Below are 27,247 nucleotides of genomic sequence, written 5' to 3'. Positions count from 1 at the left end.
ATTGTATTTACAGGCCAGTAAACGAAAGTGTTATCCCTCTAAATTGCTGAGGTCTTAATGTAAATTAGGGGCTTTTTGTTTGTTTTGTTTGTTTGTTTTTTCCAATGAGCTTTATTTCTTGTGGATTTATGACCAAAACTAAAAACACTGATTTTTCGTTTTAGTTTTGGCTAGTGCATCCGATTTTAAGATAGTGTTGCACTGGAACATAATCAAAATAGGTGTCTGAATAGGTGAAGAACTAGTTTGTTTTATGTTTCTTAAAAATTTTTTCATGTGTGTGAAAAAAGAGGGTTCTGGTTTTGAGTGTTTTTCAGTTCCAGCTCCACCCTTCTCAAAGATACATATGCTCTCCCTCTTCAGTTTTGAGAAACACCCCTAGGGCATCCTTTTTATTTGAATTGATTTTCTGGTTGTTTATCTTTTTCAATCTGGTCATGAAAAGCACATCTGGTTCCTATTTTAATCAGTATTCCAGTGGGAGACACATCATATTATAGAAGGCTAACAATGCTAAAATAATAATCCATAATGATGCAACTTCTGGTAATTTAAAACTGGTTTATCCACTGTTAGTAGAAGTGTGTTAATGATGTAGGCCAACTGATCTCTTTGTAGATTAAACTCACCCTGGGTCCTAATAACAGAGGAATATCTGACATCCACATAGGTAAATCCTCTGAGCTGCCAGGAGTTCCTGGATTTTTTCTGAAGTGTCTGAGCATTATAGTACTTACGGAAAGTGCAAAACCAGCAGTTGTGGAAATTAAAACAATCAGTTGATGAGGTAAAGCAGTCCCAGTGCTACTTTACATGCAAACTTCTTTTACCTTTTATTTGCTGCAGTTCTGCGTGCAGAGGTGATAAGGCTGGAGGTCTTTGTCTTGTTTTTCTATACTTTCCTAGTTGATTCAGTACTTGGCCTATATGGTAAGACCACCAGAAAGCACCAGTGCTTATTTTATTTCAAAAATGTGTACTAGCAGATAAACTGAGACCTGCTATTTTAAATAGGTTGCCAAGCAACCTTTAGGTGATAGAACTTGTTTTCTACATATCTTGCCTTGGCCAGCAACAAAAAGAAGAAACTGCTATAATTTTTCTGACTAATGCCTACATTTTTACTTTAGCAATTACGTAAAACTGAAACATGATAGCTCTGCAATTTTCATGAGTTTGCAATAGTGCAGCAAAGCCGCAGACCTTATGTGACAAGTCAAGGCTTTGTTGTGAAGTGTGGACCTATCTCAGTTACAGTCATAAGCTTACTTTAAAGTATATCCATTCTGATACTATCTCCAGGCAACTCTTCCATGATTTTGCAGAGTAATCTGAAGAAGCTGTCCTTTAGAAATGGCTTTGAGACATGGGGTGAACATATGCTTTATATGTTGAGAAAGCTCTGATAACACACTACTCTATCTAAATCTTTCACTTAGTCTTCAAATTATTTCTTAGAACTGTCATTTTAATATATACCTGGATATATATTTTAATATATCCCTTGAGTTTGGTTCACCAAATTTTTTTGCTGGAGCAGGATGTAGCCTGTTGTGAACTGGAAGATCAAATTGAATACTAGTTTGATCAAGTCAGGAGTGATGTTCCTGGCAAGATGACAGTGTTATATGGTAATTATTTTAGAGACTAAACTTCCAACAAAGTTGGAGTTCATGACCTCTACTTATTTCTGCTCTGACCGGGGTTTAGGAAAAGGTAAAATCTGAAATAAAAATGAAAATTTTGCAAATTCATTTTTAAAAAGGAATGGTTATGTTTTAGAGCACCGTAACTGCAATCATCATTGGTGGAATTCTCCTAAAGGTCTGTGGCTTTGGTAGGAGAACATGAAGGAGATAGAGATTTAAACTTGGCAGTAGATTTCTCTAATTCTCTAGGAAGCTTTCATCTTAATTTATTTTATCACCTCGTTTTCCTATCTTGAAGCAACTGATAACAGATTAATATCTTAGCAATTCCATGTTTTCCAAATTTTTTTTTTAGCAACTTAGAGTTCTAAATGAGCTAATTGTATAAAACATCAGAGCAAAGCAATGCAGATTTTAGAGGAGCTAAGCTTTTGAAATTCTGTGCCTGAACTTCTGTCAATAATCTGTGCTTGAAATTGGAATATCAGGTCAAGGATATCCAATGACTACACATTAAAAGCAGAGGAGCCACAATATTTCTCATCACTAAGGTTTTTGGTTTGCATTTTTAAATAAACCAGGAACAAGTGCAGGGTATATATAGTATCACAGCCCTGTGTTGGCAGAGGAAATATCTAGAATATCTTTGTCCCATCATCTTGAAACACAGAGTTAGTGAAACTGCAGAAATGTTAAATTTTCAACTACCTGCTTACAAGAGAGAAGCTCCATAAGATTTTCAGGTACTATTAATTGTTTTCCTTTGCACCGCTGCCATGTTCCAGGCAGACATGGACACATTTCAACTGTAGACAAACAGAATTTTTACCAGGTACTACATGCAAAAATACTTAGGAACCTTCATCACAATGTGGAGATATTGTATTTCTCTGCCTATTGTTAGTATTATAAAACCTTAAAGAAGTTCTTGGCTTTGGGGGGGAATTGCAGAATTGGCAACATGGAAGATTCTCCTAGATGTTACCTTGGTGAATGGAATTGGTTTATTTGTTTGACTCATTCTTATTTGACACTATATAATTTTAGAATTTCATCTGTATTTTATAAACCGTTCTCATCTTTAGAATGTTCCACTTTGAAAGAATTTTCATGAGTCAAAAAATATTTTTGTTCCTGATGAGAAGGGGGTGGAGAATCACTACTGTCTGTTTGGCACTCAGATTTCCCTAGTAGCCAATTTCAAGCTGTGGGTACTGAAACAAGTTTCCAACCCAGGATTCTTTTCAAGTTGTGTTCATTGGTTAACACTTCTGGTGTTGAAATTATACCCCATATACAAGCCAAATTTCTCTTTCCAGATCCTTGGTTTAATTTCTATATCCTTGTGGTCTAACTTCAAGTGCTTTCCTCTAGTATTTCTCTTGTATGTATCATAATTTAGCTTCCACATGAGCTGTGCAAATGCTTTCAGGATACTTGAGTGTAACTATGTAAATAACAAAAAGGATAAAAAGCTTCCCAATATGTAAATGTGTGGTTTCTGAGAATGGCAATATTCTTGACAAAAAGCTTTACAAACTCTATACTAAAAGGCATATGCAAGCACCAGTCACCCTGAAGAAATAACAGAGAATGTCCTGATAATCTGGGAACATAACTGAAGAAAGTAAGTTGTAAAGAAGGGATTTACCTTTTCCAAGCCTATGAAATGAGGTACCCACAGATCTTGGAGTTAAATTCAGGTGGTCTCACTGCAGGAGTTTTCAGAATGAGAGCAACCACTTTGGTTGTATCTCGGAATGTGCATTTTGCTTTCTGGTTTTTTTCCCTCTTGCCATAGTATTTATCCTATTTTCATACTATTTGCAAACAAGCATATATATTCTGTTTTCTCTGAATATATATTTAGGGACAGCAAATATGTTGTCAAATAAACCATTCCCAGAATGGGATAAAGGATCACTAAATTATGAGGTAATGAAACTTCTGTCACTTTCCTTCCTCCCACCCCAGCATACTGCTCAGCTCAAGCATGTAGTTTTTCACACCTCTCTCCTTGACCTCAGTGCCAGAACGACTGCTCTTTTTTACCAAATTGTACCAGAACACTACCCCTCCCTCTCTTTCCACTAAAAATCATTAGCTCCACCTGTTTTGGAAGATGTCTGGTTTGTGGAAGCCAGTTCAGGTTTTCCTCTGGCTCAAGAAACAGCTGATTCACTGAAGTTGTTATTTGTGTGTGCATAGTGGCAATTTGAAACTTAGCTGAATAAATGTGTAAATAAGATGCAGGGTGAGAAGGACACAGTCTGAGAGAAATCTTTTACTGTAACTCACTTTCTCCAAGTAGCTAGTTGAACAAGGTAATAAATTTTAATCTATGGTAGAATTAAATATAAATTTAAGTATGGTTTATAAAGCACAATTGTTCTTTTTTTCAGTGGGCAATCTATTTATAAATAGATTGGCACAAAACAGCCTTTTCTTTTTGTTTTCTACAGTGATACATTATTAGTTTTACTTTCTCACTGCAAGTAAGATGATACTGGATCATATCAGTCTGTTGTGGAGCAAAAAACCCACCTGATTTCAATGATTTTGCTTAAGTGATGGCATGATAAAGTCATTCTATTTAACATGCAGTACTTTATGATAAGAATATTAAGAGCAGCTTTGTACAAAATGAAAGCAGATAAATTATCTCAGCTTTATCAAAACTTTACACATTCTAGAAACAGATGCTTTTTAAAACAAATAGAAAATTCCTGGATATTAACTTTTCAAACTGTAACAGCTGTCAGAAATCGATCCCTTTTGATTAACTACTCTTGGATATGACAGATTTGTTTTAAAATAAAACTTCATTACATCGTGAGTTTGTAAAATCAGTGTATAATTTTCATACTTAGTTCAAGGAAACTCAGCTTAATTTAGAATTAATTGTATATTTCATCCCATGTTTTATAATATGGGAAATAATTTGTATCTTAAGCTAAAAATGTTACTTTTGCTCACAACTTAAAGATCATGCAATGCAGCATTTCTATTTTTTTTTTCTATTTGGTCTTCTATTTGGTATCTTTCACAAAAGTGACAAATGAATTAGGGCCCGTATGGATTCAGTCAGTTGTATTGCTTCCTGGGATGAATTATTCTGGCACCTACTTGAAGAGATGACTCCGTTTGGGAGTTTGACCTATTTTTTTTTTTTTTTTTTTAATTGCAAACAGATAAACATATAAAGTGAATATCTGGAGATAAAGCTGTAGGAGAGTGCCTGATGTCATAGAGCTGGACTCCTGCTAGATCCTCTGTCACATGCCTCTGTACACATGCAGTTCCCTGCCCAACTGCACCTGTTCCAGCTTTTTGCTATTCTGAGAATACATTTGTGTGTGTGGCAACTCGTCTGCTTTTTAAATGGAGATGCATTTCTAGTGCCTTCTGGGCAACAGTAACCAGTGTGTTCAGGGACTCAGATAGCATGGTGCTTTTCTAGTCGGGGTTAATTAAATAATTAATGAAAAAGGTCAATCGTTCTTTCTTTCGCTGCTTTTACTGCAATTTTAGACTAAAAGAGGAATTCAGATGTTCTAATCTGTAAATTGATGGCATAGCTAACTGAGCTGATGGTATAGCTTATTGAGCAGTACTAGCGATAAGGAACAAACTCAAGTGATTTTTTTTTTTTTTTTTTTTTTTTTTTTTTTTTAAATTCATAACCCTCACTTTAGACATACTTTTTGCTTTCTGTATTTTGGGTGATTAAAGGCATGATGTGATATTACAGGAAAAAAAGGTGATGTGTGTTTGTTCATTCCTACCTGGGAAGGGTTGCAGTTCTGACTTTCCACTCAACTTAGAAGCAACAGTAACTACATAATTGCACTGCTGAAGCTCCTAATTGTCACAGGCAGAGATGGTATCGTTTGCAGAAACATAAATCTTTGCTTATGAACTTTATCACAATGCTTTTCCTTTACTTAGACAATAAAGACAATTACAATCACTATTTTATTTAACAGCTAATACTGTTTTCAAACATCAAGCGTACTAATACAGGAGTACAAGTTAGCTTTGCTCAGATGTTGACATTAGTATTCAAAAATTAACTATATATGAACCTAAGTGTCAGGCTCTTAAATGAATATGAATAAATTTGAAGTCCTGAACTCGGATGCACTTTAAGAATGCATATTTTTAATAAGCTCTCTGATGGTGATCTTCTGAAAGCACTCAGATTGCTGTATAAGTAGCAATAATTAATTAATGGAGGGTTAGAAAATATAAGCTATCTCCTGATAGTCAAGCAGCTTGAGACACAAAAAATTAGACTTTCCATTGCAGTGAAAAAGAAAATGGTAGATAAGACCAAATTTTCCAGACTTATAATAAACTTTCGAGAAAGAACCCATTGTCAGTAGTCTTAGTTATTTGCACTAACTAATAAAAATAGACCTCAGAAAAACCTAAGTTCCACCTACAGCACCAGTTCTTTTCTGCTTCCAGCTTTGAAAATCAGGGAACATGTTAAAGTGCTACCAGGTCTTCATCACCTCGTAGTTATTCATTCAAAATTTCTGTAATAATTAGAACCAGAATCTTAGCTCCTTCCTCTTTTCTAAGCCTCAAAAAGCCTCAGAGAGTAGAAAAGCTTTGGAGTGTTTAACCCCCTATTGAACTCCTAATGTCTCTTGGAAGTTGCTCTTTCAGTTGAAAGTACCTTGAAATCCCAATGACAGTAATGGGGAACAATATTTCTGTATTGTTTTTTAGGGATGGGGTTTTTTGCATGCATGCATACTTGAACAACGAGGGTACAATACTGTTCCTGCTGTTAGACAAGTGTTACATGAAGCATTTAATCAGAAAGAAAGAATATACATGTTCTCTTATTCTTCTGTCATGGAAAAATATGCAAAACACTTTATATAGGTTGGTGGCCAGTAAAAAAGAGACCAAATTTATTTTCATTGTGGACTATGTCCACTTCTGTGCCTTAAAATCTGCTTCTCTAGATTGGTTAAATATTTGTTAGTATCTCCCTAGCTGAAAATAAAGAGGGATTTTTCATTTTTAGAATGCAAAAAGGTTCTGGAATGGGGATCAACCATGTAATCTCTGTGACAGTGCACACACTGCTAGTCAAATTTCCTAGATATGCATGCAGCAGTCATTTGCCTCATCTCATAAAGGGGAGGGGGTAGAGATCCATAACAATTGTGTCATGCTTTTTTGACTCCGTTATTACAAGTAAAGCTTCACTTTCAGTTGTTAATTATTCTTCATTTCTTACTTTCCGTTGGGGGTATTTCCTGACATGCTACACTTACTAGTGACAGTCTAGATATTGAGGTTTTAAAATCAAAATAATCAAAACCATTTTTGAAGAGTTAAGTGCTTTCATTTTTGTACTGTAGTACAATTTGAGCAAAATGCTAGAGCAGGCTCAGAGTTCAATTTCAGTTTCAGGATGCAAAGCATCTACTGAAATCAATGGCAGCTGCAGATGAAGTGGTGTTGCAGGACCCATTCACAGCTTAATGATTACTGAATCGTAAATATGAGAATGTCACTTAATTTAAATTGAGAAAACTTGGATTCAGGCTCTGGGATAAAATTGTACCTAGACTTCCATATGAGGAATTGATTTACTTGTGAATATGTCCCATAGAACCTGCTCAGGTACTCATCTTGAGGAGTTTGCACATGTGTTTTTTCCTCTGCACACCTTCAATTTATAACTCCATTTTCTAAATTAACTCTTCATAGATATGAGATATTTTCAACAAATTCCTCTGAAAATTTATTGTAGCAAATGTGATATTGTTACCAGCTTTTTCTACCCAAAACTGATATTAAGTACTGGAAGATAATGCAACTAGCTCACTTTCTCTACCAGACTTTGACACTAGGTCATGAGAAGTAATAATGTTCAAAAATGTATCTCAGATTGAAGCTGGAAAAGCCAGTCTGATATCTCAACCAGCAGCAGATGTGAAAGCCAAACTCTGATGCAATTATTACCTTGCATTGCAAAAGAATAAAAATATTCTGGAGGCCAGTCATGACACTTGGTGTTTCTGGGTGGCCTTCTTGTCTTCTCTTCAGCTGATCTGTACTAAGCAGTAGTCAAGACACTTTCAGGTCATTCATTTAGCAACTTAAAACCAACTTTTAATGCCTTCCTAGAGCACACTAAGAGATTGATGAGGTAAGATATTGACAATATGTGAACTAAACCAACCAGATTTGTTTCAAGTTCTTCCTGATAATGCAACATTTTTAAAAGACATAATACTGTATTATGCTGCTTGACAAGTTTCTGTGCTATTTCCTAATTGTGTATGGGGGTTGACACTGAAGGTGATGTACAAGTAATAGTATTGAAAGCACATGAACTTTCAGCAGAAACAGCTGATTCAAAATACTGGATGTTAACAACAAATGTTGTATGAACTTCTAGTTGATGCTGATATTTCTGGTGTGATGACAAGATTGACAACCAATAGCGTGGCTACTTAGACATTAATTCATGTGGCAAGGAGTACATATTGCTTGGGGGATTATATTTTGCTCATGTACAGCACATAATTTATAGTGGTCTCTGAAGACTTTAGCTTTACAGAGCCCTCTTCCTGAAACTACTAAACAGCTGGGGGCAATGCAGTAGCTGTGCCACTAGGATGTGGCATCTCTATAACAACCTAGTGGGGAAGATTTCCCGTGCTTGCTGCGAGACAGTTTTTTTCAAGGATCAAGGTGATCATTCAACTCAAAGGGGTTTTTATTAATTCATTATTTCTCGTAAAGTAATATTTGGCTTCTAAGAAACAAAGGGGAGAAAAAGGGAATAAATCCCTTTACTGATAGTAACAATATTGGTTCTGTAGAAGCAGAAGTCTGGGCTAGAAGCAAGAAGATATTTTGTTGTTGTAGCTGGCTTGAACCAGAACATTCTGATGTTATTTGATTATTAGTTATTAGATTATTGATTCTACCAGCATGCCAGGTAGCACACTGAGTTGTCACTCTATTAAGTGGCCTTTGTCTTCAGCATGATGCGTTTCTGTATAACTTATTTGCTAGTACTCCTAGACAGAACTGTGAGCATCCTTTTTGTTGGAAGAATGTCTGCATTAAGCTAACATTCCCAGTAAAAGACTTGTTCTGCTAAGAACAGGTCTAGGTGAATCCTGAAAAATCATCATGGATCAGAGCTGCTCTGCTCTTCTGATCAGTTTTTTGCTCTTTCTGCCCCCAGAAGGGCTACTGAGAAGAGTAGAATTTAAATTGTTATATAGTGACAGTACCTCAGAGTGAATCAATACTGAGAAAACCACTGTATCCCAGGCTATTTGTTTTGTTTAAGGACTGGGATAAGTGAGGTGTGCTTTAAAAATTGTGTGTCTTGGTACCTTTGTCTGCAGACAAGCTCATTTTTTCAGTGACATAAAAAAAAGCAGGGGAAACAGCTGATCTTTATCTGTCTAGATAGTGTTGTTAATTCATCTCAGAAAAATGTAGTCTAACATTAAAATGTGTGACAAAACTGCTATTTTTTTTGTTTTTTTTTTTTTGTTATAGTAACTTGGAAATACTGAACTGAGAAATTCTTATCCCAGTAGTCTGGGCTAATTGAATGAGCAGGATCAGGGAAAGGAACCTCAGTTCTTTCTGCCACAGGACATTTTGGGGCAGATTTTTCTGCTTGCAAGATGTTGAATATGCAAAGTTCTTCAGCTGTCTATTGCAAGCTTTTATCTGCTACAAGAAGTTCTCTGATTATTTTTTAATTTTAAAGCAAATGAGGCTCTCAGAATATCAGATTAAGCTAAAACAAAGTAGAAATGGCTCTTCATACAATGTTGTTAAGCACTGAAGTACACTGTAGATACTGCATTTTTTAAAAGTTTCAACTTAGTACTAGTCAGAAAAATCTTGTACAGAGCTATTCAACAGAGTGACAATCTCTGGTTCCTGAGCCACAACATGCTTGTGGCCAAGACAGATTTCTGTGTAAATATCACTATGTCCTTGCCATGCTTGAAGTCTTCCTTAGGCATCTGAGCTGGAAATTGGATACTGCACTTTGTGTACCTTTGGCTTGACCAAGTACAGCTATTCTTGGTTTCTTCTGTTACAACAGGAAACAATCCAGATATGTTTTGTTGTTTTTTTTTTTGTTTTTTTTTTTATGCTGAGTATAGTGAAGATACAGCATTTATCTCTCTGGTGACTTTTAGTCATATAACTCTCTATGTTAATTTTTATTTTTAAAATTTCCTCATCCTGTGATGAGCAGAAAATATAATCTATAGATTCTAAACATAAATAAGAAGCTATGGATAGCATATCAATATTATTAAATTTTCTAAATGTACTCTTTGAATAAGAGCTTGCATACCTTGGCTATCTAGGCAAACCTGTCTAGTTATCATTTTCTCATTTTCTGTTTTCCTCAGGATTTTTAGAAGGTTCAGAAGAATTAAGTGGTATCTGATTGTTGTTTGCATTGCTGTTAGAATTAAATGTAAATCATAATTGGAAGTATCTTTCTATCATAGACGTCTTCTTGAAATTAAATTTTGAATATCCAGCCTCTGACTGACATCTTATTTTGTGGTTTAGTGATCCTGCACTTAGTCATAGGATCACAGAATGGTAGGGGGTGGAAGGGAGCTTTGGAGATCACTGAGTCCAAACTCCCTGCTTAAGCAGAATCATCTAGGGCAAGTCACTCAGAAATGCATCCAGATGTGTCTTGAGAGTCAATAGAGGAGACACCAGAACATTTCTGGCCAGCTTGTTTGAGAACTCCATCACCCTTAGTATTATTCCCTTTAGTACTGAATTGCTTTCCCTTAAGCTTTTCTTGGGTCACCAATCCATACTTTTTTTTAACAAATCCTTTTTTCTCTGAAGTTCATTGGACCACTGATATAGAGAAGTTCAAACTGGAGAATCCAGTGACATGGTGTTTACGTTGTGTCTAATTTTGAGTCCCTTACACAGTGAGGAAAGAGGATAAGCACTTTGCCTGTCTTCAAAGACAAAATAAAAGCTCACGGATATCAACATGGTAGAACAGATTCTCCTCTACAGAAACCTTAACTCACATCTCTGGACCAGGATGGCAGTGGTACTACTCCTATGGAGACCTCCTGTTTCTTTTTAAATATGGGTCATATTTTGAAAAGCTTTTTCATAACTCTTTCCTATCTGGAAAGCTTCAAAACTTAGAGGTTGCAACAGTTGATACAGCAATGCTGTTCTCAGTTCAGGTAATCAGAAGCAGTATTTCTGATTTTACATAGAAAGGTTGGTTTATTTTTCCCATGTTGCCATGGCTGTAAGGAAATCTAAGACACTAAACTAGATTTCCTGCAGTGGCTAGCAGAATAAGTATTTTTAATTATGTATTTTGCAATTTTAACTGTGTTTATATATTTAATTAGTTCACTAATGCTGTTTTCAATTTATTAATTTTTTTTATTTATTTTGAAAGCTAGGAGTAAAAAAAAGATATTTGTCCAAGTCTAGTCTGATTATGGTAGATTTTTGCCTGTCGTGACGCAGAAATGCAGATTACAACTTAGTTTGTAAGACCTTCATGCAAAATTAGCAGTTGCTTTTGAACACCAAAAGGATGCAGATACCTGATGCGACCAGGATAGCTTAAGTCTCCAAAGCTATCTTTAAAATTTTTTTTAGGAAATGATCCTGTGAGAAGTAGTGGCTGGTCACTTTTCTTACTGTAAAGTCTATCCAGATAATGGGTTAGCTGTACTAAGTATCTGTTTGAGGCAGATCATTGCAGCCCAGTTTCAAGTTGACCTGCTTTAACTATTTGCTTTCTTTTCAGAATGGCTTTTGTCATCCTGAAAAGAATTTAGGAATGTATTTCACCAAGTAAACCAACTTTTTCCTTTTCCTGTCACTCCACTGCTTTCTCCTTGTTAGGAAAGGAGTTCTGTTGAGGAAAATACACTGATTCCTTAGCAGTAAGGGAGAAATCAGATGACATGAAAGCCTGTGATGCTCCTCTCCGTAGGATGACATGTTGTAAAAATATAACTGTATTCTGAAAAGTGACTGTAGAGATGGCATCTTGGGAGTGACTGGGGGGAGGGTATGTTTATTATCTGTTAATGACTTCCAGATTAAGTTTGCTCAGTGTGCAAGTAAAAAAACCAACCCTTTTTTAACTGCCTTCTCTGCAGACTCAGTTTGGGATTTAAAACTCATGCTGTGCTAATTTTAATCCAAGTATTACTGTCAGCAATAAAAAGGTTCTTCAGGGTATGTTGTGCCTCTGCTTAAACTGTCCATCAGTGGATTGTAAATGAATGTTAATTCTTTTGATGAGAAGCTTGTCAATATCAGGATTTGTGTAGTCCTGGTTATGCTTGATTAAGTCTTCCAAAATTAAGTCTTTACTCCTTTAAACACTTTTATCTGTTTAAATGCTTTCTGGATGTACCTATTGTGGAGGAATGTAAAATGAAGAGGAGTAACTCAGAGGTGTTATTTTTGCATTTTTCATAAGGATTGATGGGTGAGGTCATAGGATTTATGATTGATAATTCCTGTTGACATACTTATTATTTTGTTAATTTTAAATTTCTCAAGGATTTCAGTATCTAATGTTCATGAGTAACACAAATGAAGTTCTTGGGAAGAGCAATATTTTAATGAAACGAAATGATGTAATTTGGAAAACATCAGCTTTCAGATATGCAGGTCCTTTAGATCCAACTGTAATCATAACGTTATCAGAGACTAAGCCAGCAATTCAGGAAATGCTGAGATGTGTTTAAGAGTGACCACCGATGGTGTTTTTATGGCAGTGCCACTGAGCCTGGTGGTTACAGTAAAGGGAAAATAAGTATTGGTAACTCTGCGCTCCTTCCTCTTTCCTTACATACTCAGTGACTCAGATTGTACTCAAATCTTGTCAATGAAGACCTCATTTACTGACTTGTCAGGCTGCAGGACTCAGCAATGTTCTGAGATGGGACTTTATCCTGTTTTCCTCTCAAAGCTGGCAAACAGGACTGGATACTGCCTCACCGTGTCACTCAGCCTGAGTCACTGTGAACCAAGGTAGATCGTCATTATTGTTGAGCTTCAGGAGGGGCGTACTGCCTCCAGTGGACACGGGGAAGTAGTTTTCTCTCTGTTCTACAAGTCTTAAATGTTTCTGAAACTGTGAAGAACTGAGTAACCCTATGACTGTGCACACAGCAAGACTTGAAACAAGTGGATGACTGTACGTACTGTGTGTAGTGCTAGGGCAAAAAGAAAAGTTGCAAGATAGAGGCTCCTGGAGTAGATGTTCTACCGTGAACCAGCACAGCTTGGTGTGAAGTAACCTTTCTTCCCATTTATATTCTAACATCTTTCTAAGAATGCAAAGTAATTGAGCTGAAAGTTCTTGGTACCACCTTCCCCCTTTTGCTAATTTTCAGCCATCTGGAACATGAGGATCAGGCATACTCTTCTTCTGAGTATATAAATTGTTTCGAAGCCCTATGGGATAATTGTCATTGCTGGAAAACTTTTTTTGAATGGTGTTTGTCTGCCAGTGTCAGAACTTGAGGAGGTTATTTCATCTTGGCTTTTGTTTCAGTTCTATTTTAGAAGTTCTTTGTCTTCAACTCCATCATCTTTTCTGTGTACTGAGCTGCTATGTTCAAAGACATTTTTTTGAAATAAAATTCCTCACTTTGTGGTTCTTATTTGATGAAGTTATTTCTCATTTTAGGACTTTTTGTATTTCTTTAAGGCAAATGAGGCATGTTAGTGGTTATTTGTAATTCTTTTTTTGTTCAGTGGATTTCCTGTTATGCAAAGATGTAAAGCTTTTCTCCTTGTTCTTCCAAACTTTTCTTTTCCTGTCTTGATAGTTTTGTACATCTGTGTCTGCTTTATAACCTGTGGCTAAGATGTACTTGCCCAGTTACAATCTGTCTTTGTCTTCATGGAAGCCTGACAACTTCCTGTAAAACTGCAAGTTCTAACTCTTTTTTCTTGTTTGTTTCAAGAGCTTCAAGAAGTGAACAATTATCTTTAACAGCTTTTCTGAATGGACATGAGGGTACTGAAGTCCCATCTAAAAAATTCAGGATGTGATGCTTATGTGCTCCATTTGCCCAATAAGTGTTCTACATATTTGTGACTGCAGCAAATTGCAGGGAGAGCTTTTTAGAACATTTGGCTTCTACTTGGACAACCCCCGTGCATCCGTGTGCCCTGTGTGCAGTGTCCTGTGTCCTCTTTCTGTCTGGCACACAGGCAAAGCCCCATCGCCTGCTTCCTGCTCAGACTGCGTGAAGTTCACTGCTCACACCCCGGGTTTTACAGCTTATTTTTCACTCCAGTAACTGGGCGGGGTGGGGACAAGCATGCAGGAGGTTGTCAGTCTAGCGTGACCAAATATTTACTTTCTACTACTTTAGGAATCTCAGATTATTAATAGTTGCCCGTTAAAAACGTTTTAGATATGCAGAGATCTGTGTTTTCTCACTAGTATTAGTAAGTTGTTGTCTAGTTTCCAATGAATCGACAGATCAGTATGTTCCAAGTAATGTAGTTTAATCCTTTAAGGTACAGAAAGTGTATAAAATAACTTTCCTAGCACCATTTTTCACTAACTGATATATTAGTTGTAGTGAGATCCCTTTGCATAGCCTTCTGTCTGGAAAAAATTGTGGAAAATGTACTAAGGAGAGATTTGGTTTATTGACATTTCACAGAAAGTGTGATGCATATCCTGCAGTACTAAATAAGTGCTACATGATGAAAAGCAATGTTAGAAAAATGGGAAGACAGCAATATTTATGTTGTGCCAGTAAGTGAAACTGTAAGATCTATATTTTTGTTAGTAGAGGGCGTAATTTGCAAAGATCTACTTGAAGATAGGAAATATATGGCAGATGAAGAAATAAGTGAAGATTGTGAACATAAGTGATATGCCAAAGGAATCCAAAACCATAACAGAGGTTTGCCTTGCATACTTCTGATATTCAGAGGAGCATACTATGGGTAGCTCACTAACAAAAAAGCCATGTTTTTCATAATTTTTATAAACTATGCTAATAAAATACCAAGCAAAGCTGTCTATTTCATAGTGGCAATATCAGAATATAGAGACTTACAGAGAGAACAATTCCAGTAACTGGAGAAACCAAACTGACAGGTAAGGGGATTATTCCCTGCTGCTTTGCAGTTGCAGTGATTCAAGGTGACTTCTTTTTCCTAAATTAGACAAAGAATTCAGACAAAAATGTAACCTTTAAGCTTGTTGCAGAGATTGTCAGTGTATGTTATTGTATCAATGGGTTTCAATAGTGCAGCAGACTTTTCCTTTTATTACCTCTATTTGTGTTGGGCTGTTTTTACATGGTTTATATGATTTTACTCAACGTCATTTCTACCCTATTTTAATAGCACTTTATCTTAGATAAGAATTAATTAGTCAGAATAAGAGCATGATTGTAGTTAACTGCAGTTTAAAATGGGATTCACAAGGTGAATTCTTGAGAAAATTAACGCTTTAATATTAATTAAGTTTAATAATATCCTTTACTGACATTTCTCCTATTTTTATAGCCCTTTTCTATCAGCTGAGATCCAGAATGCTGCAAGTGTTTGCTTTTCAGACTTTAGTGGCCAAAGTCCTTTGGTCTCCTACTACCTTATAACACATGAAATAGATAATGCAGTGTCATGCTCTTAACTTGCAGGACTAATTGTACTAAACTTTACAACCAACCATCTCCTTTTGGACTCCCAACCTGTATTATGTTTAAAAACCTTTCTTCCAAACTTTTTGCCAAGATGGTTTAAGCCAGCTGGGGCAGGGAGGAGAAGAATGCATTACTTAAGTCTCACCCATTTATTTTGTTTCCTTTTTCTGCTGTGATCCACAATAGCTGGGACAGTTTTCTCTTTTCTAGACTGAGACAGACCACAGTAATGCAGAAAATCTCAGCAAGTGGTTTGCCTAAAAGAGAAAAACTTAGAAATGCAGAAAAAAAATTTGATTGGTCCTTCATGTTGTTATCCTTTTACCAAACAAATGATTTAAAATATCTGAGTAAGACTGCTCTTCAGCTTAGTTACTTTTATTTTATTTCTGCTAGATTTTTGGGGAATAAGGCTGAATGAGAAATGTAAATCAAAACTAAGAAAGAGTAATGAATTCCTGTCATATCTGGATTCTGGCTTTATATATTGGCTTGGTTCTGTTATGATCCTCTTTGGATCCAAACATCTGTAAATCTTGAGGAAGTGGAGTCTCTTTTGAATTTGGACATATTTCTGTCTGGCATCTGTCTTTCCAAATGCAGAGAGGATTTATCTCTTCTGTACTAGAGATTTTCAGAGCCCTTTGTCTTTATATATTAAACTTTTTTAGAGCAAAGAAGCAAAGATTTTCTAATTAATTGTTATTTTCCTGTCCAATATAAAATTATTCTAACTAGACTGGTTTTGGAGGACTTAATGAAGAATTTGAATTCCCCTGGATAATTTTCTGATGGAAATTCTAAGAACTTTTGTGTTTTCTAAGTGTTTGCACACAGCACATTAAAGAAAAACAAGTTTATCACTGCTCTTCAGTGTAGAGGAGTGAGCACAGGGAAACCAGAGCTTGCTTATAAGAAATGATGTAAAATCTCAGCAGCTTTTGTTACATCAGGACAAATCTTACTTGGTGTATTTAGGTGTCAGATTCTGTTATTGTAGTTTAACTTAACTGGCTTCAATAAATTTGCAGCATCATACAGAAGAGTGGAAAAGTCCCACACACACACTTTCAGTGTGGTAAGTTTGGTTTTTTGTTGTTTGTTTTTATATAACTTTTATGGATTTTAAAGGAAAAATTGTAAAACTTGTTATTAGGCTGACTAATGGGATAAAAAGAAAATAGTAGACCTTATGAAACCAATTATGTTCTTTTCAAATTTTTAGGTGACTGCTCACATTATGAGCAGAACTTTCTCTAAAAATAACTTGTGTCCACTTCTTTATGTGTTTATTGAGAACAGAAATTTCCACACCATTTTCTCTGTAATGTGACCACAATAGGCAATTGTAACTTGTCCATTTATATAAAAAGAATAAGTTTGTGAACTGGCCACCATAAACTGTTAGTATATCCACTTTTGCTGACATGTTTATTGTAATTTGCAATATGCATGATGTTGATTTTCCAAAATGTTCCATTTTCTTTTTTGAGAGTATGAATTATAAATTCATGAATCACAGAAAGCAAGACTGTAATAAAACTTAAAAGTTGGAAACACTACATAGCACTCATCTATGTCATCCTCAAAAAGTGATGTTGAAATTTTTCATAGTTTGATTGAAAGCCTAGAACCTTCTGTTCGTTTTACAGCTGAAACAGAGCAAGCCGTGTTTTTTTCATGTATTTATGTAGTGAGCAAAAGGGCAGCTAATGAACATGTAGGAAAATGTCTAGAGAAAACCTAAAAATGGACAAATATGTAAATTTCAATGCACCACTCAGACCACTACACAGCATAGAATCACATAATATAAATGTGTAACTATGTCTAAAGACTAACCAGGGGTTTTTTTGGTGGTATCCAAAGGACAGGAACTTATCTTCAAAAAACATATCCAGGAATTAAAGATGGCCCCTAATGAAAAGACAAAGGGAGTAAAAAAGGAGAAGTCTTTGTGTCCATAAAAGTAGAGTTCAAAATAACATCCCTCTTACAAAATATTTCCTGAAAATAGGCTTGTGGAGCACAAAAGTCAATTCTGGAAATTCTAGAACTATGAAAGCAAGTCCAGTAGTCGGCACTTTCAAAAATAAATAAAACCATCAGGCAACAACTGTATGCTAATTTCATTTTAGAAACAAGAGACCACCTACGTAGAAATAAAATTAATCTTGTTAGTGGAGCTAAAGCAGATAGTTGAGATTCAGGCTCTGTTAACTCAACCCCTTAGGCTCGCTTGAAAGAGCCGACAAAGCTGATGTCATTTTCTTAGTGATGGGACAGAAGTAGGAAACTGCACTGACATCTCACAGCCCCTAACTCCAGTGTGCTGCAGTAGTTGGTGTACATTTCTTCCCGTAATTGAGGTACATTTCTTCTCTCACCTTTGGAGGATCCATCCAGATTTTTCTTGCCAAATGAGAATAGCTAAGACAGTAAAAAGGTCACCAAGAGCAGGTTGTGTGCGAGAGGCTGCTAGTTTACTATAATACCAAGAAATCCCACAAATAACTACCTTTTTTCTGTCAATTTAATGTGTTTTACCAAAACTCAGTTTTGGGAAGGCAAGAGCCTGAAATTTCATAATCACAAAAGTGAAGTATTTTGTGAATTTCAGACAAGACAATAAATTTTGGAGTTTTTCAGCAACAATAGTGAGAGGCCTGTAAGTCCATCTCTTGAAGCAGCTTACACTAAACATCCTATTCCCTCTAGAGGAAGTACTGAAAATCATTTGCAACAGTGGACCCCTCTCCCCATTGGCCATCATCAGATTATAGATCTTCAGAAACAAAAGCTGCCCAGGCTTTTGGAAGCTCATCATTTGCTTTACTGCTGATGTAGTTGGACTTGGTGTAGAAAGAATTGCCCAGGAATTTAACTGGATATAATATTAGGGTCAGTGCCTGACCATAACTATAAAACAGCACGATATGTATTTCTTTTCTTGATCTTTAACCGTTTATCCCCAAATCTTTCCATTCATAGTTAGTGTTTGGCTCCAGCTGAGTTACTGATTCAACTGTGGAGCTTTAACTGACAAAAGTTCTGTAAATCCTTGCTAGACTCTTTTGATTCTGATTGTAGCTCCTGTTTTCTGTTACACTTATTAATTCAGCTATGAAAGTTACATTTTTATGTTTCTAACAAAATTAAGTTCAGACCTTCATAAAAATATTATTAATCAAGGAAGCTGCTATTGCTGCTTAAAAGTGGCTCAGGAACTATTCCCCAAGAATGGGGTGGTCTTGTCTTAATTCTTCTCTAGACAGAAGCCTGGACAGGAAGGAGACGATTACAAGAAAGGATGTTCATTGGGAGAATTCTTCAGAATTTAATCAGAACTATTTAGTTTTCTTGCTAGTTGATCAATACAAACACAACTGAAAATCCTTCATTCAAGTCAGAACAGCTTAGCCAAAAAAACCCAAACATATTTGTCACATGAGATAAGGATACTAGATAAGGAACTGGAACCTATAGAATAGCATGGATAAAACCCTTCATTATATGAAATTTGGTAAAAAATAAGGCCTTTAATAATAATCCTAAGAAACTGCTGTTACTCAGTGTTTCATAAAAACCTTCTTCAGTGTCCCTTGAAAAATGAGTTTGGATTTAAAAAGAAAGCAAGCCCACACATCTGACTCAATGATTGGCCGGTAGAACATATTTTTATTTCTGTCCCAAATCTCATAGCTTGACTGAAAAGAAGGACAGCTGCTTGGGCACTGGTGTGATTCAGTTTGAAGTACATCTAATCTTTATTGAGGTATTTGAGCATCATGTGCCAAGTGCAGAAAGGCATGCTTTTGTGGGGAGAGGATTTTTTTTTTTTTCCTTTTAATATTAATGTGTAATTTTGGCCAACAAAGTAGTGCTTAGGAGACAATAGCAATTCTCTAAAAGCGTTAGGCTTAAAATCCAACAAATATACCAAATTTTGTACAAATCCTCACACAGTTTGTTCCTTCTGCAGGAGCCACTGCTGTTGGAAATGAATCTCACTTTATTGGTCAAACTCCCTACTGTCTTTTCATCTGATTAGCTTCAACCTCTTTTACTCCTTTGCAGTTGTTTTTTTGTTAGTAAATCTTACACATATGATGAATTTGGCACGAGTGGCTTTATTACGTGTGAGATTTGGGACATGTCAGTTCTGTGTGCAGACCCTCACTACACGTTACCCCACCACATGGTCTGTTTGCCGGGGAGCACAGGCTGGGGTTAACCCATATTCTGCTGAACTCGGTGACAAAATCTGCAGAGACCTCAGGGGCTCCAGAAGATATTCATCTACAGGTTGTACTGGTACAGCTGACCTGAGCTACAAAAAAATCCCCCCAGAGAACATCAGTCCCCTGTACATCAGTCACAGCTTGGTCCAGCTACCAGTTAGAGTGAGTATTGCAGCCCCACTGAAGTATGACCAAGTTACCCACCATAAGCACTGTGGCAGATTCCCACTTACAGTAAATAGTGTGCTGGTACTGCAGGCTGTGATGTGCTGTCTTGTGGAATCTCATAGGTAATTACTTTTGATACAAGTCCAAGAGCAGAGGGTGGAGGGTAAGAAAGAAGATCGAGAAGAGAGTTAATCTTTTGTCTCTATTTTATGCTATATTTAATCTCAGAAGAGCACTTAATTAAAAAGCTGGCGAAAATGAAGAGCTGACACAGGAGATATGACAGCAATATTGCTTGGCAGAGCTTTCTCTGCCAGTCTTGTCTATGCTAGGATAGTCTGTCACATGAGGCTGTGTCACAGGGAGCAATTTTCAGTTATAGTTTTATGTTCCCCATTGTACTCCTCTCTGCCTTGTGAACTAGTCTCCTATCCATACCTAGGCTTCCATCTCAAAATTAACACTTAGAATATAATTTAATATGCTGCCTGATTCACAGGTTTCAGGACGTTAAGCCTGACTAGTTGGGTTCTCATGCTATTGCTACTTTGCAATATAAATTCTTTCATGAGTTAATTTCTTTTGATGAAGCATATAATAGTAAGAATCAGAAAGCACTATTTCAGTTCTGCCTGTAGCAGCTATGATTTGCAAATACCTTTTCTTTTTTTTTAATTCCATCACTCTGGGCATATCTTTGTTCCTATCTGATTGGGGCATAGCATGCCATCTTCATCCTTAGCTGAAAATACAAATCTTTCACTTGACTGAAACTGTAGTGCAGCAGTTGCTCCAGCATATCAAGATGTTATTAAAGAGATACATGGACTCAAAGAGGAATTTCAGAAGGATTATACTGAGTAGGAGCACAGCAGTTACTAAAATAAAAGTTGGCATTCGGTTCACATTAACTAGAAACCAATATTCCCAAAGAAGTTATGTAAGTAATAACTATATATTACGTTGCCATGTATGCATGTCTGTATGTGTGCTGTGTCCAAGAGAGCAAATGTCAAATATACCATCGTGATCCCCTCCAAGTGAATGGTAGAATTCCTCTCATTCTATTTCAGAGCATGAGCATGTTCCTACATACAAGATACACAGTCAGCAGATACAGTGATGAAGATGTACATTTCAGTGGGATTAAGATAATACAGAGTATTACTATGGCACCAGGCAGTGTTGCTGCACTTAAGATGTCTAACAGCATCTCCATTCCAAATCTTTTTTTGGGAAGGTTTAGAGCCCATTTACTGGCCAGTAATACTATACTCGTGATTGAATGAATTACAGTCAGATATTTTCAGATAAAGTCACACGCTACTGACAACGTAGCTTGTGCTAACAGGATGCATCACTTTTGCATGCATTCTGACACGTAATAGGCACACACCTATTAGCATTATTTCAGCTACTGAAGAAATTTTGAAAGTGTAGTCAGAGAAAACTATTAAGTATATAGATCTGGAAAGACATTATTAGGAAATATGCTTAGGAGTTGCTGCTTTATACACTAATTTTCATACAACCTAAAATATTCATGTTGTTGTTAGAAATACTGCCCATATTCTTGCTGCTTACCTTACATATTTTTGGAATATCATTCTTATGCTCTGATTGTTGAGGGGTTTTAGCATTATGTAGAAAAATGTCTTCAAATGTTTTAAAAAACCACAAAAAACAACACTAAACACAAATTAGTTCCTTTTTTTGTTGCTGTTTAAAAAGAAACATTTAGTTTTTATTGGTAGTCAGTAAATAAAAATGCCTGAGTGCCAATTATATGTATATAGTCTTTCAGTGAATGTTATGCCTCAATTTTATTTGCAGATTTCAACAAAAGTATGGGAAAGACACTGAAGCAATAAAAAAAGGAAATAAATTAAGACGTTTAGAACGTTCAGTTTCATTCTTTTATACTGTGCCAGTTTTCTGTTTTTCTTTGTTTATAAGAATATAATTTATAAGATTCATTGAAAGAAAATTTTTAAATCTACTACAGCCTGCATTTTTGGAAGATTTCATGATTTTGTGTTGTGCTCAACTTAAAAGAACAAAGACAAAAAAAACCCCCACCCTAATATAAATATATATTCTGATCAGTGCTTCTGTGAATTCAGCTGAACTGAAGTACAATGCAGATATATTACTGAAAGGACAGGTATGTAGGCTGTTGTAGACCACTTTTATGATGGGATAATAAAGTGGAACTTGCTGAATTAAACAGAGGATTATATTTAATCAGGCAGTTGGTGAGAAAATCATGACAGTATCTTCTTTAAGATTTCCATTATAATCTTGGAGATTTTAAGCTATTTCTCTATGGTTCTTTGGTTTTTGGAGTCCTGTGTTTACAGGTTAGCTGAATGTACAGCATATCTGTCTATGAGATGAATGGGTTACAAGATGCTAAATTGCTGTTGACAGTAATAGTGAATGTTTTGAGGTTAAACCTTTCTGTAATTCTGCCTATTGTTAGCTGTCTCCATCGTTACTTGCTTTCTCTTTCTCAAATGCATCCTTTTAACTGTCCTCCCTCCAAATCCTGTCTTTCCATCTCTCCCCGTCATGCCCAGACCCAATTGTTTCCTTGAGTACTTGATTTGCTTGTTCTATAGCACTCTCTGTTCCACTTTTCCTGGCTGTCAAAACCCAGAAATTTTCTCTAGTGACAACATTGCCATTACATGGCCCCTCTGAGGGTCCTGAAAAGTTCTGGCAGTTTATGTTGGCTGTGGTTCATCTGCTGTGTTTAAATTTCGCAGAGCCCCTCTCAGAGAATTAGTAGCCTCTAAGAATTTGCTTTTGGCCTGAATTAGCGTGGGTAATGTACAGAGGTCTGTCTTCTGAGGTCTGCAATTTGATGCAGACTTCTGGACATTCAGTTGTGCTTAGCATCACAAAAAAGCACACAGGGACAAATCTTGCTGTGTCTTTTATGGCTGCAAGGGTTATGACACTGGCAAAACTTCTCTTCAATCTTCATTGTGAGTACTCAAAGAGTGAAAGTTTGCATGGTGTGAGAGAGGGCACAGGAATAAAGTTTCCCCCTGGGAAGCAGGGTGAGGACATTTTGGGTTATCTTCATATACAGTCACTTTTCTGTAATTACAATAATTTCTTCTACAGACAGGTAATGAATTGTGAGTGCTGAAATTCCAGTACATTACAACCTTGAGACACTCAATAGTGTCAAGTGGGAGCAAGGAGTTTGTCAATAAATATGTCAATAGCGTTTACTCTTGGTCTTACCTGTTTCCTTTTCCTTAGTATAACTGAGAGAATCATCTCCTTAATTACTCCTTATGGGTTTTAATTTCTTTTTAATGTGGTCAATGGATTATATCTATTCCATTTTAATAGTATTACATAAAAATGGAAACACACTATGTTGTAGAAGCACAGAAAGGTTCAACAATTAGAGTGTGATGTTTGAGTAACTCAAACCTAAACTTAGTTTCATTATCTGGTCCTTCATGGAGTGTGTTGCCACTCTGTACAGCTCACAGCACCCATTTTTGTTGAAACCTTTATAGCAAGTCATGCCTGCACAAGGATACACAAGAAACATGGCTAGAAGAAAGTTTTCCTGCTTAATATAATTTATTCCTAATGTTTTACTTGGCCTGCAGGTGCTCGTCTAATCCTGTGATTAATTACAACAGTAATAATCCTATTTGAGGAGAGTATAAAATGATGTCTAGCAAGGACCTCCCAGTTTCTTGAATGTTTCAGTTTAATCTTCCATTTTTACAGGATGCTCTAAACAAAAGAGTATTCAGTACCAGAGGAGAATAAGCACAGAACAGCCCTGCAAACACTGTGAGGTTTCAGTCCTATGATGAAATAGCTCACCTGGTCTTACTTTTATGACAGTAAATGGAAAAAGAGAGAGCACCACTAAAACAAAGCATGATCTTTATTTCAATTTCAGTTTTCATTGTTGATTGGTTTTGTAAATCAAAGTTTACACTGAAAGATATTTTTAGTATGAAAGAAAAAAGACTTTATAATCAGAGTTTTCTTTGAAATGTTTCTTCAGAAATATATTTTGATAATACCAACTGCTCATTACAATAAAAAAGAAAAGGCATTCATTTACTGCGGCCTGGGAAGTACTGCCAGTTCTAAATGCCCTACATAGTTTCTTTAAAATTTTTACGTTCTTTAGGCCTCAATAAAAACCAAAGCTCCTCTTCCAGGTTTGGTAGCAAACAGACTATTATTCTCCAATGCTAACCTTTGGACATTGGTTTGGTAATAAGCTTTTTTTACATTTTTTAGGAAAGTATTCAGCTTGTCAGTAGGCACCATTGACACAGTGCAGCCACCCCATCCAGCTCCAGTCAGACGTGACCCAATGGCCCCAAACTGCCTAAAACAAAACAGAAAAAAATCATGCTAAATAAACTAACAAGGGGTCATTTGTCATATGCCTATAGAAAAGTAGCGAATACTTTATTCAGAATACATCTGTATCGTCTGATTTTTCTGAACTTCCCTCACTTGGTTGCATGTGACGTTACAGCAATTTGCAGTTACTGTTCTGGACACCCTCCCCTCTTCCCCCCCCCCCAAAAAAAATAAAATGCTGAGGCTTTAAACTGCAATATACTCATTACTGACAGCTCAGAAAGTCACCCGTTTTTATAATGTTTCAGCATCAGCTGTTTTAAGGATCACAGCACAGCTGAGATGAAGAAAGGAGGAGAAGAAAGCAACTGTGTTAGCAACATTCATAAGGCATCAGAAGTGAAAACAGAAATACATGACAAAAATAACAAAAGAGGGTTCATAAACTAATTGCACAGGATGTAGGCATGCAAGCCGTTTTCTTATGTGGCAAAGACAAATAGTTCTAGTCTTCCAGGACAGATCTAAAACATGCTGAAGATTCACAGACTTCTGCAGGACTGCTGAGCATGCCAGTCAAGAAGAGGAGAGTTCAGAAACCCTTAAAATCATACAGACCAATGGCACTCAAACATCTGTGTATGCTGAATGGACAGGGGTAGTTATATTTCCTTAGAGGAACCTCATGAACCTAACAGATTTACAGCAGGAGAGATAATTTAAGAATTTAGTCCCCAAAGAAAAAAATGCTCTTAATAAGGAGGGTGAATAGAAAGAACAATGACAAATAAATGACATTCAGAATATAAACCATTCCCAGCCTCAAGATACTGGCCAGCTAGAAATGTCCTTCATCCAATCCCATGCCTTTACTCTGCAGGATTCAGACACCATCTCATTAGAATTTAGTGACATTATTTTCATTAATTGCTTACCTGTGTTCCCGGTCTTTACTTAGATACAGAAAAAGTAGAAAAATCCCATGTAATGGGTTTCTTTGAGGCTTTTCTGACACCAAGATTTAAAAACCTCATTTGAAGTCTTTTTCTCATGAGACACCTAATCTGATTTGCAAACAAATACATTTGATATGTTTCCAAAAGCCATGCACAAAGTCCTAGAATGTGTTGGAGGGAGAGATGGCATCATGTGAGTAACATATTGGCAAATGACAGCTCATTCTGTGGCTGTTGTAATTTTTCATATGTGCATTTTCTGTTAAATGAATCTGGTGTACTGCTGGGTAAGTAGAAGTTTAGGTCATATTTCAAGCAAGTACTTGCATATGTGTTTGATTCTAAACATGCTTTTACATCTCCTTGTGAACAGAAACACTTTCTTCAGTGTGTCTGTGTGGTGCCACCCTTCATACTGACTCGATTTTATGTTCATTCTTTATTTCCTGTTGGTATTTTATTTTACTTATTATTATTATTCCTGTAAGCCACTCATACTCTGATGCAATTTTTTGTCATTTCTGGTCCATGGAGCAACCTCCTAAAATGAGCAGGATCCAATCCAGTCTCAATTGCAATCAATAGGGAAATTCCCATCGACTTCCTAAGGCCCAATCCACTTTTCAGAGTCTGCTAAATCCACTGTCTGTACTTGTTTGGTCTGTTACCTCTGTCAGAATTTCGTATTTTAGATGGTATCTGGCTTTTATTTTGGTAGGCAACTGAAATCCCTTCAGAATTGTTCTGAACCTTTTACTGATTTCATAATTCTCTGTGGTCATGCTCATGCCTCATTTTTTACTGAGTCATTTTAAAGTACTTAGTTGAAATAAAGCATAACGTAGACAGAAAATATGCCTGTTTCAGAGCTGAAGTCACTCTGTTTCAAAATACTGTGGCTAACAGTTTCAAATGTGATGATATGATCAGACCCTCAGGCTTAATGCTGAGGAACTTGGTGTTTTGATGGGCAGTGCCTATCAAATATTCACTCCTGAAAATTAGGTACCCAAGTTCAGAAGTAAGCACTTAATTCCACATCTACTGGAGTCATGGTGCATAGGAGATGGCCAGGTCAAACACAAACAAATTAACTTTGGAATGGGTCTGCAACTCTCTTTTTCAAATCTTTATCAGTTCAGCCCTAAGATGGATGCCTGGTAAAGTGAGACTCACAGCCAGACTCTCCTCTTGTGCACTGGCACGTATAACCCTGCATTATGAAAAGGATGAGCAGATGATAAGCCTGAGGGAGGAGGCTTTCCCACCCAGTGTGTGACATGGATTTAACATGTGGGAAAGTGCACCACATGGGCTCTGCTGCTTCTGTGAGGACAAGTAATAGAGGGAGAGCTGGAGCACACAAGAACCAGAATGCATCTGTAGCCTAGTGTTACGAGCACTCGGGACCCAGTCCCAGGTTCTGGCATTTGCCTCTTGAAGAGTTTATCTTGTTCCAGTATTCACTGGTTAAAAAGGGAATTATGAGGAATGTGTGTAAATGAGAGTAAAGACATGAGTACTGTAGAAAAGGGAAGAATAAAAATGGATGTCCCATTGTTTGGTAGATGGAAGAAATAGGTAAGACATTGCAGTACCTTATTAAAAAAAAAAAAATGTGCTGTTCAAGGTGAAAGAATTAAAGCAATATTTTTAGTTTCAAATAATCAAAATAATGAGCCAACTATTCAGAAAGCATTGAGTTAACATGAGATTTAAATATGTAAGTGGAGACTGGGTATTATTCTCTTTTGTAGTTTAGTGTGTGTTTGAATAGCATCCTTAAGCCCTTCTGTTGCTGAAACCTTTTTTGTAGGTATTTTTTGGTTGTTGTTATTTTACTGAGTTTTCAAATTGTACCATGACTCCAGGCATTGCCACTTTAAGAAAATCATCCATGATCAAAATCTTGATGAAATGCAGAGCTGTCTCGGCCACCATAATGCACCTGGATGTAATGTAAAAATGGTATCTTCTTAGCAGTGATCAGAGAGGATTCATTTGTCTTTAGCTGTAAGGGGCATGGCTGCTAACACTAAAACTAGAAGGATTTATAGGAATAAAAGTGGTGAGTAAGGGAAGGAAATAAAGTTACTTGCAACACTGATGGATTCTGAGAGGTTTTCAAAAGTACCTAACGAATTAAGCTCAAATGTAATTTTTGT

The 27,247-nt window shown here is 36.4% G+C and overlaps 1 protein-coding gene and 1 long non-coding RNA gene across 4 annotated transcripts in view; one reads left to right on the top strand and one right to left on the bottom strand.

Moving 5' to 3' along the window:
* The window catches only part of LOC139801229 (uncharacterized), a 115,961-nt gene that overhangs the window by 46,813 nt on the left and 41,901 nt on the right, over positions 1-27,247 (top strand). The gene's annotated exons all lie outside the window — the stretch shown is intronic.
* Positions 23,675-27,247, bottom strand: part of GALK2 (galactokinase 2) — a 47,857-nt gene continuing 44,284 nt past the window's right edge. For all 3 annotated transcript variants that reach the window (XM_071755261.1, XM_071755263.1, XM_071755262.1), the window contains one exon: positions 23,675-24,148. In XM_071755261.1, coding sequence (XP_071611362.1) covers positions 23,941-24,148 — 208 coding nt within the window. In that variant the 3' untranslated portion in view covers positions 23,675-23,940. The remainder of the gene's footprint in view (positions 24,149-27,247) is intronic.

Source organism: Heliangelus exortis, chromosome 11, assembly GCF_036169615.1.
Source record: "Heliangelus exortis chromosome 11, bHelExo1.hap1, whole genome shotgun sequence".
Lineage (NCBI taxonomy): Eukaryota > Metazoa > Chordata > Aves > Apodiformes > Trochilidae > Heliangelus > Heliangelus exortis.
Note: the sequence above shows the minus strand (reverse complement) of the source record. Positions and strands in the feature narration are given on the sequence as shown.